General features: G+C 37.8%; 1 protein-coding gene across 1 annotated transcript in view; it reads right to left on the reverse strand.

The window, feature by feature from the left end:
* The window catches only part of PGGT1B (protein geranylgeranyltransferase type I subunit beta), a 36,607-nt gene that overhangs the window by 12,224 nt on the left and 6,930 nt on the right, over positions 1-17,453 (reverse strand). Inside the window, 3 exon segments of the mRNA XM_068666657.1 lie at positions 388-520; positions 3,384-3,535; positions 10,805-10,872. Coding sequence (XP_068522758.1) covers positions 388-520; positions 3,384-3,535; positions 10,805-10,872 — 353 coding nt within the window.

A 17,453-nucleotide genomic window follows, 5' to 3' on the forward strand; every position in this document is an offset into this window, starting at 1 on the left:
TATCATTTAAAAAGCAGGACTACAGCTCATTTATATTTGAGGATTTTACTGATCTTTTATGCATTTTTTGTCAGCTGTAGGAGCTTCAGACCCCCATTTTTAAAATCTTGCTTTCAACTTCAGAACAAGTTTTAAAGAGAAAAGGGGTCAGAGCTAATTTAACTTGAGGTGCTCATAAACAACCAATTATTTTTTTAAGTATACATATTACAATGAAAATAAAAATGCAAAAAGGAAAGTACTTTTCCATTTTCATCTCACTGAAGTAGGAACAGAAAAGAAACATTAGCTTAATATTTCAATTTGGATGGACAGATTTTTAGTCATGACGAAATAGAACTAATAACTTTAAAGTGTAATAAGAAGTAACGCTTTTCGAATACTCACCATGCTTCTTCTAATGTAGTCTATCGCTTTCTTCATATCCATGCCTGACCAGTTATCAAGCATGTAGCAGATGCAGGAAGCACAGTACACAAACCTCATATCATTCTCGCTTCCTTCCAGCACTGCACAGAAACTGAAAGAAAGGTTTCTCTCATTACATATCTTGTATAGCTTTTCATATTAGAAGTTGTGAGTTGACTTTTAAGGAATTGCATTTAAGGCCTTTCCTTTCAAAACAAGTTACCTACTTCTATTTACAGTATTCATACAACTATAATCCAAAGGTACACTAGATTTTCTTTTCAGAGGATGTTTCTAAGTCAAACAGAATGAACAGAACTTTTAACAACTAGGGGCTTGCAGAACTGTTTCCAGCAACGTGCAATGACTTTATTTATCAAAATGTCTTTATTTATCCAAAGATGTTAATGAATGCTTACATTCTTTCACCTATCACACGATATACTGACATAAGAGTTACTATTGTAGCACTTGCTGTTCTTGGCAGATATTTTTGCATTCCTAGAAATCTTCATAGCCTATGTAGCTTTTCTGACTCTAACTTCAGGATCAGATTCTCACGTATGTATAAATAGTACTCCCATCACTATTTCTAATACAAATATTGAAAATTACCTGCAATACAGGCTTTGATTTCTTATGGCTACATTCTTTCCAAAGAATATTTTGTTGCACCTATGCTATCCTGTGCTGTCCTTTATGATCCTGTGCTGAGATCCCTAAAAGGATGGATGCTGTGATTTGCTATGTGACAAGTCTCTGTTTCACTCAAAGGGTTGGTTGGAATATTTTTTTTTTAAAGAATTAAACAGGTGTAAGAAGCCAGAACAATAAAAAGACTATTTTGATCAGTCCTCCTGTCATCTCTCTTCTCAAAAACAAACAAACAAACAAAAACAAACAAACAAACAAAAACCACTTCTGACTTCACAGACAGAAAGGTGAATTTCAAGTACCACCATTGCCACTATGATACTCCCACTTTGGCCCTGGGATTCCAGCATGTACCCTATTATCTTTTTGCATACAATAGACTCCAATATCTACTGGGAGATATTTTCACTTCTCTTAACCCCAGCCATGTCAGGCCCTACTCTCTGCAGCTCGGATGGGGGATGAAAACCATCACTCTCTGGATATGGTGAAGGACATTCTGGGAACCAGGACACTTCTTGAGATGCGCCAGCATTGTGGTGTACAGCTTTTCTCCACCCCTAGGTGACAGCGCATCCAGATACTTAAATCACATTCAGCCAAGGTAAGGTAGAAACGCACGCCTTTATTTAAATATTTACTCTAACACTTAAAACCCCATTTTTTTAGTTAATAAAATACAAGAAACAAATCCAAAGACCAGAATACTTATACTAGGATAACACCAGGAAAATTTGTTTCCCTCATTTGGGTTATTTGATATTTCTACCTGGACAAGATGTAAGCAAGTGCCTTTGCACATCCTTTCATTTTGGTGCAGTAAAAGTGGTTTTTGTAGGTAGGAAAGTGTGCCATACTATAAGTTGACTCCTGCCCAACAATTCTACCCCTGAGACAAGCAAAACACTCTCCTACACCTCTAGGGTCTAGCTGGCTATCTTCAGCAGCAAATACAAAACCCCGCATCAAATGTGAGTGCAAGTCTGCACATTAAAACCATTTGTGACACAAACACATAAGAGAGGTTAACTGCACACTGCTCATTGCTGTGATCAGGCAAGACAGGAAGCAACTGCTTGAAGACGACAGTGTGTTGGGAGCACCTCATCCCCTTGTCAAGCTTTTGGAGACTCTTTAACAACAAGAATAGTCCAGTATCTAATATGAATGCTTAGAGGAATTGAAAAGGCACCTCCATGTGCTTGAAGAAACTGTAAACTAAGGCAGACTAACAAATATTTGCATGTACACATACATATATACGTATCTGTATGTGTGTATATATATATATATATATATATATATATATATATATGTATCTCTACACATATACATGTGGCCCATTAAAGTCAGTCTGCAGTTGCAAATAACAGGTTGTGGTGCATCATACAGCTCATATTCACCACTTACATTCCAAATATTTTGGAGACTTGTGCACACATTACACTACATTTTAATAGTTACGTTCCATTAAAAAAAAAAAAGTTTTAATTATAGAAAACATCTACACAATACAAAGTCTTTTGAACAGAACAACAGCTCCATAACGAGTAAATGACAGCAATTTCCTAGTGAAGTGAAATATAACTACTTCAAGATCAACAATTTTTGTAATTCTGAATTTCTTAGAGTATTTTTTCAAAAATTATTCAGTAAAATTTCAAAGCAGACAGATCATGGGCCCTAGCAGAAGCTTTCATTAGCTACCTGCTTCGGTTTGCATTAATGCCCACCACCACTCACGAAAAAGAACATGAAGTAGATCAAGTGGTATATACCATCTATTAAAAAATGTATGTAAATGAATCTCACAAGGAAGTTTAGTAATACCTTTATAATGTTACTATTATAAGTAATATTGGTTAATTCATCCTGTATATAGATACCCTGAATCTGTGAAATCTGTGAAATCTTCACATCTGAATGGAGGTCTTTGTCCCACAAAGCAGAGCAAACACCATCTTAACAGTACTCCAGGGAATTACAAAAAAACAAAACAGAGAATATAAACACCTCACTTACCTGAATGACACAGCACAAAAAAAAAATAAAATCAATCCATTAACTTTCCAATCATATGTGCCCACAGCTGTAAGCAAACATCATCAATATACATATGAAAAAAAAAAAATAGACACAAAGTACTGTTTGGTCTTGTACACTAGCATGTGTTCTCTTACTAACACTTGCCAAAATATTTACTGACAGAAAGATGATATTGTAAGATTGTTTTCACAAGAACCATGTTTACTATGTTTCATTCCACATCTGCGTTTTATATTAATCTTCCAAAGTGTTGTAAAATATAAAGTGTTTTTTACCTTCCATCCTCCAGCTGGAGAGCTCTCAGTCCTGCCAGTAAGGCATCTTTATTTACTCGACTTAAATCATCTCCAAGAATAACCAGACATGACAGACCCGTGTAAGTCATTGCTATGTGCCCGCTATCATAGGGATGAGATATACCCGGACCCTAGAAAAAAACAGGAGAAACAAAGCATTGATACACCATAAGCCCTTATATTGCAGTCAGGCAATCAAATAAATACATAAATAAATAGGTAAACAAAGTTCATTTCTGTTGACTAATTATGGTTAAACTGAAAGCATGCTGCTCAACTGTTCTGAATCAAATCAAGCTACTGCACAGTTTGCAACCATTGTAAGCAGCTGGTCAATAGCAAGGTTTGGAATAAGGTTTTGCAAAGACCGGTATTTCTTCAAGCTTTCAGCACGTCATCTATACCAAAATTTGTTCTGGCACACTGGACATGAGCTTCCTGGGAGTTGAGGAAGCAGTCTAATAAACATCCAAGCCTCCAGAAGTCCTTTCCACAGACATTTTAGAATCTAATGATCTACAAGTAGAAAGCAGTGTGAGGGATTACCAGTAATCTCTCTTGTAAATGGAAGCAATAACAAATTAGCACCTCAGCTACTTTCATCTCTGCTTTAAAACAATAACCAGAGCTTAAACAAAGTATTCAGACAGCAAATAAAGTCAAATGAGAAGCTTCAATTAGAGCTAAATGATGAGAAGTCACATGGTACAAATTACAAAATGGGTGTCAGGGGACATTAATGCAGCTGCGCCAAATTTATTATTTTTCCCTGCGGTGTAGGTACATCCTGGATTGTACACTGCATTACAACACAAAATACACCTAACAGGATGGCTTTGGGATGGCCCAGTTTGCAGAAAAAGGAAGATGACTTTTTCTTTGTTTTTAAGCATGATAAAAGCCATTTCCATGTTGAGCGTCTGTGCCAAGCAAGCTTTTGAAACACACTTTACAAGGACTCTGTTAATTGCAATTTTTTTTATTTTGCAATTCAACCTGAAAACACATGCAAAGAACAGTACAAAAACAAGTTAAATAAGATGGCGTTGCAGGTACATGGTATTTTTTAGGCTTAATCATGCTTATTTCCAAAGCCAGGAAGCTTTACTTCAAATAAAGGTTGGACTATGATCTCAAGAGAGGACAAGATGATCTTAAGAGGTCTTTCCCAACCTAAATGACTATTATTCTATGAGATGAGAAGCTGGGAGAAAGATGCCTACTACCTACTAGACAGCAAGGGACTGTTCTTACACTAGGGAATCACGCACAGTTGGGAAAGGGAGGCACAAAGCAAAGTACAAGTGGCTGCAACAGCACCGAAAAAGCTCTGTCTAAGCAACAGAGAAGGGAATGTCGAGTGCTGCATCTTTCACTCCCTGATTTCCAGACCTGGCATCTCTGTTGAAAGATGGGGCACGTCTCCTTTGCACCTGCCTTCACCTATGTGTATATTTTGGTGAGACCCCCTTCAGCCTCTCCTTGCTGAACAGCCCCAGCTCTCCCAGCCTCTCCCCAGAAAAGATGCTCCAGTCCCAGACAGGCTTCCCCACCGAGCACTCCACGGATGGAGGAGAGCCATGTACTCAAACGGCTGTAGTAGTCTGAGAACTACTGTAGTCATCAAACTCATTTTTCTAACTTCAGTGTATGACAGGACCTAGTCCCAGAAGGAACAATTCAGCCTATCATACCAATTTAGGTATTATAAATCTAACAGAACTCCAAATCTGCTTCTCAGAATACCTTCCCCTTAAAAATTGTAATTATAGCAGCTTATTGCTTGTGATGCACCAATATATTTCAGCTGTAAAATTCTGCCCCAGAAACCCAGGCATATGGGGTGATACAAACTTGTTCTGACACACAAAAACTATTCATTTTAATGTAGCTGATAAATTTATTTTTGAGGAAAAGAAGTGCCTGTTCTGAAAACACAGACTTGAACCAGTTCTGGCCCTGAAAAGATTCTCAGTGTTCCAGGCCTGTAGTTAAAACTGCTCATGTGCTTTGTCAAGTGAAATGAGAGACACACGTTAGTAGCTGAAAATATATTCGTAAAGATTCTTTGTTATTAGGACTGACTGCCTACAGAATGTCCCAGCAGGTCCAGTCAGCAGCTATGAACAAAGCTAAGATTCCAAATATCTGTAAAACTAAACTTGAACTGGAATGAGGGGAACAATTAATTTCTCCTTACTTGGGATAACCTGGAAACAGAAGATGCCTCAGTTGATTTCACACAACGGAGCACACAGAGCCTGCAAATCAATATTAACTGTGCACCACTACCCTGTTTACATGTTCTTATAGCTAGCCTATCTCCACAGCAATGTTGATGTCAGGAATAATTGAACAGTAGCAGATACAGTGAAACAGCTCAACTTTACTTCTGAAAACATTACTTCTAGAGGAATACTACATTTACTAAACAAGTAAGTTTTACTCTAAGGACATTCAGACTTTTTAAAACCGTATTTATGAAAATGCTACCAAAATCTTCTAATACAAGTGTGCTTGGATATTCAGGAAATTTTCTAAGGCATCTACAGTTATCAACACTCTCCTTTAAGTGGCAACTTTTCATACAGTATCTACATAAAGTAACTGAAAACTCCTGGTTCACAAGATTTTATTTTACTTTTCTATACACATGCTAGTTCCATATTGCCTGTAAAGCTCTGGCAGCCTACAAACATGTTTAAATAACTGGGTCCTTATTCTTTATTGAATACAGGTATTTCTAGTATCACTCACTGCAGTAAAAACAGGCTGCAGAAGAAGTGTTATAAGCATATATACTGTATGGTCAATAAATTAAGTAATAGCATCCTCTCCCTGAAACTGTATCAATCACTTTACCATCTGGATAATGTACAAATTTTCTCCCCACTTCCTTCTCCTTGCAAACATTTCAACATGTAGCAGTATCACGCTGCTTCTCCAAATACAGTGTTTTAGCAATGCCAGAGTTGTGTAACTTTTGCAGGTGAGGTAGTTTTAAAAAGGTGTAAAAATTATACTTGCCTGACGCATATAAAACAAATAGTAGTCTGTCAGCTGGACATACAGTCATGAAGTTCACAGCTAAATTAGTCCTGCTACCCCCTTCTATCTTTGAAGATCATGCAAACACTTAGGTACGAGTAATACAGAAAAGACTGTTCAGGTGCATGATTTCCAAACATCATTATATAGGAAGGTGGTCTTGGCATTCGAGAATAGCTGCTAGCAAGTCACACAACTACCCTTACTACTAATAGCTCTCCTTTAGTAAAGGATTATCTTGTGGTAAATGAAACAATCCTTTACATAGTAAGTTGGTATACTGATAGATATTTTGGTATGTAATTATTAAAAAAAAACAAAAACAACAGAAGTGATAGAGGGCCCAACAGTCAGTACTTGAAAACATTTGCCTGAGAGTCCCAAATCCCAATAAATACAGCCAGTATTATGATAGAATCAAAATAAACAGAAGAATAAGAAATCAAATATGAGATCATCCAGGAATCACTTACAAGGCATACTTGCAAAGGCCAAGACGAAGTTTTATACGTATAAATATGGTAGGATTTGGGGAGCTTTTGATGGAATAACAGATCTTTGTTTGCAATATGATTTGTTGTTGTTGTTGTTTTTAATACGAATACAGATATTCAAAAGAAGAGCAATAAATTTTGTTCCCTAGTCATAGTTATCCAACTTTTAAGTGTATTGGAATTCATTTTATCTTCAAGACTCCATATAATTATTTCAAGCTCACCGTGATATTACTCATCAGACTTTATTTTGTACGTATATACACCAATATACCATCATCAGTATGTTCACCTGCTAATGCAACAGACACGCCTGAGCCCAGATTACAGGATACCTCTGAGGGGACACTACGGAGAAGAATTGGACGTTTCATTGAAAACAAACAAGCAAACCCACTAAACTAAACAAAACTATTTTTTCATATGAAGAGTCAAAATTTGAGAATTCATAGCAGTTGTAGAAACCAGCCCCATGACATCACAAAGCAGGACTGCAGCGGCTTCTCTAGGAGAAAATATGACAGCACGTCTCAAAGGTTTCAGGAGATAACTGCTAATACCTGTAAAATTTGCATGGCTACGAGGAAGTGGTGTTATACTGTTTCTGCTGTAAAGGACAGTCAGACACTGTGCAAAAGCCTGTCCCAAGTTTAACAAAGACACTATAGTCAAAGCAATTGACTTTTAACAGGCACCTGTAGAGTTGGTAAAAAGAAGTTGTTTTTAAGTTCTATACTATGAATAAAGACTACTTTTAGTGCTAGAGAACTATTTTGGCTCCCTGGACACTATAAACCAAAGCAACAGCAGCAACTACGCAAACTATCTGCCTAGGCACGAAAAGCACATTGCTGTCATCACCTGGAGCTGTGAGCTTCATGGGCCAAGAGACGCAAAATGGAGTTATTTTAAGAATGACAGCAGTTACTTGTCAAAAAAACTATCAACAAGAAAGCTGTTAAACTGTGGAACGGTTGTTAAGCACAGCCTGAACAACTAGAAGAAATATATTTAATCCTCTAAGGTTATGTCTACACAAAGGAATAAATGCAGAGCAACACAGTGCTGGTGTCCCAGTGCCCACACCATGTGCACTGAGGAATTTGGGACAGCTGAGGTCCGTACCCTTGGTCCGTAGGCCCACTAATGGATAAGTGCACTTGGTGTGCTCCTTCCAGTTCAGTTTCATATATGAAGTCCAATTTGTGTGCCTCACTCTTGCAGAGCTTGCACATTTGAGTGCACTTACCAAGTTCTGTGATGATACGAACTAAAACACTGCTTAAGACATACTCTAAGACAGCACTGGGGATAATGACAAATAAAGAAAAAAGACCAGACCTTTAAAGTAACTCAAGGTCATTACAATGGATTTCCCAGTTGTTCATTTCCTCTGTCATTTCGGAACAGTTTACATGAACAGTGCTGGAGGTCCTTTAAACCTCTGTATACCAAACAAATCAAGCAAATCTGTTCCCTTTAACATGGATTCAATGAAAAGCATAATAATGCTTGAATAAAAAGCACAACCATCTGCAAATGGTTTTCCAGATGTAACAAACAAACTTAACTACTTTCCACAGGTTACACGATTCCACCGCTTTGTTCCCTCTACAGACCAGCTAGCTCATTAAGAGATGCTGTTGGATTGCTGCATTTACCACACTGCATGGCACTGACCCAAAACTCTGACAAAATATGATGGAACATTTTCATTATCTCAGTTTGGTACAGTTATGTCCTTATTCATTTTGTAGCGCTTTTATTCCACAATGTTGTATGGCACTTACTGTCCTCAAGTACCCTTCTGGACAAAATGCCCATCGTATAGCTAGACAAGTACATAATAAGTATGGTGAAAACTGGCTGGTGAGTTGGGCTCAGAGGATTAGACCACATGGGGTTACCCCAGGCTGGCAGCCAGTCACTTGTGGCATTCCCCAGGGCTCCATTCTAGGGCCAGTTCTTGTCAATGTTTTCATAAATGATTTGTGTGCAGGACTTCAAGGTATACTAAGTACGTTTGCAGACAGCTCTAAATTGGGAGGAGCTGCTAACACCCTTGAGAGCAAGAGGCCTTGCAGAGGGACCTTGGCAAACCAGAGGGTTGGGCAATCACCAATAATATGAAGTTTAAGAAGAACAAGTGATAGATTCTGCACCTGGGAAGGGGCAACCCTGGCTGTGTGTACAGACTGCACGACGAGAGGCTGGACAGCAGCCCTGCAGAGAAGATGGTGAAGGATCTGGAGGGCTAGATGTGTGAGGATCAGCTTGAAGAAGCATCTGGACAATGTTCTCAGAAATAGGGTCTGACTTTAGGGTGGTCCTGTGTGGAGCCAGGAGTTGGACTTGATGATCCTTGTGGGTCCCTTCCTACTCGGGATGTTCCATGATACTGTAAACTTATTTAGGTGACTTATTAAAAAGAAGACAACCAGTTTCCTTCTCACTAACCCCAGTCTTTGTTTTAATATATAACTATTGAAATCATTGTCTACGCTTTTGTTTTTAAGCTTTATTTTTAACAAAGTACCACACCACAGTAAACCACCACTAGAGATCCCAAATTAGTTTAGGTTTTAAGCAGAAGTTTTGCTTCCTTCCTTCCTCCAAGCACAGTGGGTGGTAGGATTGCCACTGAGGTTAATTCCAATTAAAACACAGGATGAATTCATCTTACTACTACATTTGGAGCTCACTGCAGACACCATCTGTAGTGTAAAAAGGGATAAATACCAAAGCAAACCAAGAGACAGATGACCTTGCCCATCACATGCTGCTGTACTACCTGGTATAGAGATGTAGAAAACCCTCCTCATAATTATTTCTCCCTTGTTAGAAAGCATAACCTCTGAATATTATTGCCATGAGTACCTGGCTGACTCCCAGTGCCGAAAATGGCTAAGCAGTTGCTAATCTCGTGTAGATTAATATTCCTACAAGCTACTCAGAAGTTATGCTGTTAAGAGTAAATAAAAATGAGGCCAAAGCATGCCTCACACTCAAGCTAGTCCAAACATTTTTAATCTCCATTACAATCATAAGTATTATCATAAGTATGTTTGGTTTTGCTCTCAATTTTATATTGCAGGATTCATTCAGTCACATTTAAGAATTTGTTATATGTCCTCCAGAAGAATTGAGTATATATAATTTGGTATTCTTACAGATTTTTCATCCACTCTTTAATGAGGTTTGACTCTTCATTCTCAAGCACAACATAGAAAATACTCTGCTTCACAGTCCTTCCTGCACACTGGCATCTACATCCTTCTTACAACCATATCAGACCTTCAGTATCATCTTTAGCAGCCTCTGCTTGCCTCTTTTTTACCGTGTATTGCTGGCACTTTCTATTTGTGTAGACTTACCTCTCTTGAACCTCAGTTCCACGGGCTATGAAGCATCCTTCTTCTCTTATAGACACTGACAAACTGGGATGAGCAGAGCCTTGCCTATGTTTGAGTGGGTGCAATCAGATATCCACTTGCCATCATAGGAAGAGGAAAACTGAGGAAGGCACTTAATGCTGAGCTGTTCTGCCCTTCACTACCAAGTTTGCTGATAGTTCTTGAGGTACAGAAAGTTTCCTACTCATGCTCAGAAAAGCAGAGCGCACTAAAACAAACCACAATCTGTATTTTACTTTCTTCACTGCTCCTGAAATACAAGCACCACCATTTTAGTAGTACTTTTAATTCTCAAAGGCTGTGCAAATGTTTCAATGCATTAACAGTGCAAAAATCCCCATTTTCCAGACAATCCACGATTGTTTAGTTATTGTTATAAAAAAGACACAAGATCATCATTTACTACCTAATTGAAAAAGTTCCTCCCCACACTTGCATAACTGACCTTGGAGGGATTGAATGGCATTCCCAAATATGAAGAGCCTCTGAATCCACAGCGATCCAAGTTTGACCCTAGAAAAGATAGGAAAAAAAAAAAAAAAGAAAACAATTCAACTAATTTGCTTTTGCTGAAACAGTAATTATTAAGCACAAATCTCTAGTAAAATTCGAGACCTACTAGTTCAACATCATTCTTGGTACTACCAGAATTTGTATGTGTCTTTCAGTATGTTCCCAACCTCAGATATCATTATCATTCTGATTAGTAAAAAAACAACAGCAAAACACCCACCACGAAACAAAAAAAAAAATGAACAAACAAAAGAAAGTCACAGGCAAACTCAACTCCTGCTGTAATGAAAAAGAAAAGCAACAGATTATTATTTTTTCTTTAACTTTGTGGAACTACGCTGTTCATATCAGCACAGAACTGTATTCCAAGCTCTTAAGAGTCATGGAAAAAAAAAAAAAAAGGACAAAAAAAGAGGACGACAAAAAAAAAAAAAAAAGATTATTCCCCTGGAAAAGTGCATAGAGATAACAGATTGTTATCCCTTCTCTGGATTCCTGCCTGTTAATACCATCTGTTCCCAAGCAGAATTGTTTTTAATATACTTTGCAACATATACAAGGACAAACTGTTTGCAGTTTTCAGCTAGCACTGATTTAACTTGACACTGTCAGAGAGATATAGATAGATAACATAAAAAGCAGTTTTTTAATTGAAACCATTCTTCTTTCTTACCTGGAGCACAGGTACAAGAATATTTTAACTATCAAACACCTTAATTCAGGTATGATTTCTTTTAGAAGTATCACAATACCTAAGCCTGTGGTATACAGAAGTGTTTACCATATACTGTTTAGAGCTAAGCACAGCTTTCAGGGCTCAAATCTGTTTCAACACAGCTGAAGCTCAATTGTTTACCTCTCATCCTCTGAATGCAGAAGCCTAATGAGTTTCACAGCACTCAGGTGTCCTTAAGTTCTCTTCCCTTCCTTTTTTTCCCACAAATCATTGAGATTTTGGAAATCTGCACCAGACTAACTGAACAATAAAGCCTAAAGTCCTGAAACAATCACTATGCAATGTGGTCTACCAACTACAACATAGTTTGACACATTCAGTTCAAACTGTAAATTCCATAAACGTTTGTATGTAACACTTAAACTAGAAGCTTGTGTCAGTCTAAGTACTTCTATGCAGTATATGAGTTCCTCTATGAGACCAGTAGGATTTATCTAATATTTGATCTTTTGATCTAATTTACATGGAATGAATTATGATTCAACAGGAAGAAAATACTTGCAATTCTCCAGTTCTTTCACCTTTCTACCATAAGTACTTTTTAATTATTCTGCAGGTGTAATGAAGCTGTAACGTCAGTTCAGCCTGCAATAAAAAGTCCGTTTGCTACAGTCCTTTGTTTTTTCTTAACAATGAAAAAAAAGAGTATCTGTATCTGTAGAGAAGGAAAAAAAACACAACAACAACAACAAAGAAAAAAACATAACCATTACATTTTGTTATCATCTAAATATTATCAGCTGGCAGTTTTCGCCTTTTAGTTCCTGGAGTCTAAGATTTATGTTTTGTGATGCAACAGGTTCCAGAAAGTACAATAAATATTACTCTGTAAGGCTAACCTATGGTCCTTTTACCCCAAAGGCATCACAGTTTTAAAAATGACACGGAAGGAATGAATCCATAAGAGAAATAAAATTCCTGTTTCTTAAATAACAAACTTCCTAGATGGCATAGTAGAAACAATCACCAATCACTTGTCCCATTTTCATTAAAAAACAACCTGTGTTGAATGTGCTTAAGTAAACTACAAAACACACTTTGAAATGGTACAAATATGGAAACCCTTCTTCCAGAAGAGAGTTTTTAGCCTACTGACACCACTAGCTAGTCTGACCTGCTACAAAAAAAAGTTGTGCTCCTAATAGGACAGCTTTGCAGTCAAACAGCATACAGTTTCTAGTTGCTGGATGGAAGGATTCAACCTCACAAGACAGATCCCCAACACAGAAATGGCAGCATGAATCCCAAGTACAGTGTGCTATTGGTGGGTTACCTCAACTTGCTTTTATATGACAGGCACTATGAAAAAGAAACCAAAAATGAACTACTTGAAGGAAAGCAGAATCTATTATTCCCTTCAGCTGTTCTATTTTGGGGCAGTGTTTTAAAATTGTCTTACACCACTAAACTGTTACCAACCAAAAACCAGCAAGGGTAGTTTTCAGATGCTGGATTTTTAACTGTATTGCTGTCATTGATTTAAAAATTTGACTACTCATTTCAGTGACTTCTGGTCTCCAGTCCCAGGCTTTACGCACTGGCTCCTAGAAGAAACACAAGAACAGTTTGTGTTTACAGTGCCCCTACTACTGCATAACCTCCAAAATGAAGTTATATCTCCTTAAAAAAAAAAAAACAAAAAACATTAATATGGACATAACAGATTCTCCCAAGAGCTTCAGGGTTGTGAGGGAATTGCTAAATTTATGGTTGCAGTTCTTGAACTACAGTATCAGTGCTGAGCTGATAAAGGAAGCGTTAAACAGGAAGTGAAAACAGCCCATTTCTGAACAGAATGACTGCCACACTGATGTCACGTCTCAACTTTTCTTCTCGTTTCCTGTTGCACATACAGGTTCTGAACTAAAGGGGAACAAGGGAAAAGACTCCGCCTTTCAGTTTAAGCTCATCATCTCACTTTCTGTGAAGTTGGTTTTACTACCTCACTGCAAGCTGCTCGTATTGCATCTTTCAAAACACCTTAGTAGTGCTAGTCAAACTCTTGCCTACTTTTCTGAACTGCAGGCAGCCAGAATCAGATTTGAAAATTAAACATACCCTCTTTAAAAGTGTATGAATCATAAATTTTGTCCTTTGTAAAAAATTGCTGGAGTGAGAAGTTCAAGCTCAGCCAGTTGAAGCACTGAGGAAAACTGCAGTTATGAAATGGTACCACCTAGTGTTCACTTCCAGAGTTAAGCATACTTTCTGAAATAGCCTGACAAAAACAAAAACTTTACAACAATCAGTGCATGCTTGTTGCAAGGTGATACAAAAAAAAAAAAAAAAAAGGAAAAAAAGAAAAAAAAAGCCTAGAAAAATGATTCAGAAATAAACAAATTTGACCTTCTCCCCAAAACAAATAATTCCACACTTATGTCAAGGGCTGAGACTACTTTGAAGACCACATCATTTAAGTGTGCATAGGCCAGGAAGTCCTTAGAGCTACAGTACCAGAGCTACAACGGATAATCACAGGTGACTATCCTAGGTGACTTATCCTAAAAGCTAGGAGATTTACGTTACAGAAGAGACATTTCTGTTATTTGTCTGTTTCATCTATGATTAGCCTTGGGTGAGAACAGTGGTAAATTTTACCACTATTCCTTCCCATTTGCATTCTCTATGCATTTCTCTTGTTCTAAGGCTTTCTCTTCTCCTTTTGCTAAGCACAGTAGCAATCTGACACACTTTTAAATTCTTAAAATTAAAAACAAAAAAATTACAGCTGTAACACTGGCCAACACAGTCAGCATACCTACAGAAAGGTAAACATAAGCAATTCTTACTGAACTAGATCTAAAAATAATTGTTCTTACAAATCAAAGCAATAGAATGTGTCATAAAATGCAAAGCTGCATTCTCTCCAATGTCAGTCCAATGATATATCCAGATAAATACTTCAAAAGTAACCATCAAATAGGGTTGTTTTGGAGGAGAATTCGTATTTCTACTCAGGAAACTCATGACCTGAAAAGCCTACATGTAACAATGATCTCAAAAATAGTCAGTGGCACTTTCCCAATTTTTTCAGTACTGGTAAGACACGTAAGGAAGAAAGAAGCATTATTGTTAAACTAAATTCAGACCCTGACATAAGGAGCTTTTTAGGTTCCTGATATAGCGTAACAGTTTTCAGCCTGTTACACATGGATCCTGGGGGTTCAAAGCAGCAAATTAAAGATATTTCAGCTCCCCTTAGGGTGCAGTTTCTTAGGGCAGCAAAGCCAGTGACACATCCAGGTGTCAAAGAGCACAATCTTGCTCCCTCTCCATTGCTGGGCTGGCACTAGCACCCCCCGCCAACTAGGTTCACCAACACAACACAATAAATACATGCTTTTCTGCCACTTCAGCAAGCGAAACCAGCTCCCAGGCAGGCTCAAACAGATGTCTGTGTTGCTATGGGGGAGGACGGTGGCCAAGGAATGCTCCTCCACTGTCTGTCCATAATTAACACTTCTTGAGTCCACCCTGTCTTTCAAAAGTGCAATTTTAAATGTCATCTGCAATATACTGGGTTACAGCTTTCTCACACTGTTAAGAGTTGCACTTAAAGATAGTCAAAATACATTCTAAACTTTGTCTAGGACCTGCTTTATGAGAGGGAAAACAGCAAAGTTTTGAAATTAGAAGAATCTAAAGGTCAAGCAGTTGAAACAGGTCTTTTGTCAATCCTTTTCCAACTGTACTAAGACTGAAAAGTATGGCTTATACATCATTTCTTATAAGGCTTGTAAAGGAGCATCACCCCCCTTGTACTGCAAAAAGAAAAGTGAACACACAAACCAAACAAGCACACGTATTAGCCATGCACCTAAGCAGAGCACTTGCTAAATGTGAAGGAAAAGCAACAATGGCCAAAATCTACAGAAGACAAAGTCAATCAGTTTTGCTAGTTACAGAAGACAGGGGCCCTTCAAATAAGTAGACGATAGCAATGAGAGCATTCAGCTAAGAATGTAAGTTTCTGTGTGAGGGGCAGCTATGATGTGTCAGATACCATTTTCTCTTCCTTATAACTGGCATTGTGTCAATTTCTAAAACATCTGAGCTGAAATTAGTTATGGTACCTAAAAGGACATTATTTGTTTTAAACTCCCATGTTTCACAGTTACTGTAAAGCCACTGAAGAATATAACCTGTCCTGTTGGAATTTAATCTTTAGCTTTCTGTCGTGCATTTCAGTTTGGTTGACAAAGTCCACATTTCACTTATTAGTCAGCAAGATTAAGGTCTCGTTACCTTGCACTAATGAGCTTTAGTTTTGTGTAAGATTTTCAAAGGCTACTACTATCCTGTGAAGTTTTCATTAGCCACCTGAAACATCACGCACCACTAAACAGAAACATACTACTCAGAACTTTCACCATATATTGTGAGACTTGAACTCAAGCCTTCTAGAACACCAAATGCTGAATCTTCTACCAAGTTCTGTAATACCTGACTGTGGTGGTTTGACCCTGCCCAGCAGCCAAGCACCCTCCCAGACAGTCACACGTTCCCCCTTTCTGTGTGATGGGGAGAAAAAGGGAAGAAGGTGGGAAGACTAGTGGATGGAGGTAGAGAAAGGTTATTAGGTGAAGCAAAAGCTGTGTGTGCAAGCAAAGCAAGCAAGGAATTTATCACTACTTCCCATCAGCAGGCAGATTATTTATCCACCTCATATAAACTAAGGTGCACATGCAATTGGTACTCAGGAAAAGGCACAACCACAGATTTATCATCATTTTTCTCTTAACTATGGTATAATTTAAATGTTTAAAAAACAATTTTCCTCAGAAAGAGAGATCTATCAGCATGCACAACTAAGAAGGTATCTCTTTAAAAGCAGAATAGAGACTATTTCATTTTTTAACCTGGTAAGATTCTGATGCATTAAGCTAGCAATCTTGATTTAACTAGAGATAACTTTTACTTAACTAGAGATGTACAAACACTTTGAAACCAAAAACTTCAGTGCTGCAGCCTACCAGAGTTTAGCTACTTCTCCACAGAAGCCAAAAGAGGGAGTCGGAGCTCTACTGCTGGAATGCTGCCCACTAACAAGTACTGCACACACCCAAGATTAAAAATAAAAAGTCAATACATTTTATGGAAAGTAGATTCTAAAGGAGGCTACACATTCCCTTCTAAACATTTAGTCGTTCAGTATGCAATTTGTTGCTCTTGATATCGTTTACATTTTACAGCATCTATTAGACAACACAGAAATGGAATAAAAATAATGCTGAAGTTTTAGAGGAGTCAAGTGAACACACAGAGTATTGTTGTTTGTAGACACAAGAGAATGTAAGAAGAACAGATTCTTTATAAAGCGATGCAAAGATAGATGACTTGAGGGAACTTTGGTCTTCTTTCTTAAGAAAGAGAGACAGATTTAAAAGCACAGAATGCTCTGCCAAAAGCATCCTCCCCAGAACTACTGTCCTGTAATTTTATGATGGGTAAGAAAAAAAAAGGTTGTCTTATCTATTTCCTGGATTGTTAGATTCTGCATCTGCATGTTGAGAGCTATACTGCCCTCCCTGCAAGGCTCCTGACAATGGGACTATCCCAAATATTGGCTAGGTATGGAAAAAAAAATCATTGAGAATTACTGCATACTGTATCAAAGACAAATAAACAAAAAATGATTATTCTCTCTCCTCTCTATATCTCTCTTCTTGCAAACTTGTAGACTTCACTTTTGTTTTAAAAATATACTCCTGAAGACTGGGATAGAGATCAAAAGTGTGCAACTCCTACAACAAAGCATGCACACCCTGGAAAAAAAAATCTAACACTGAGGGGTAAGTACCTTCTCATGATTAAAAGCACCATGGGGACAATTATGTGATCCAAA

The sequence above is a fragment of the Anas acuta genome, chromosome Z, assembly GCF_963932015.1.
Source record: "Anas acuta chromosome Z, bAnaAcu1.1, whole genome shotgun sequence".
Taxonomy (NCBI): Eukaryota; Metazoa; Chordata; class Aves; order Anseriformes; family Anatidae; genus Anas; species Anas acuta.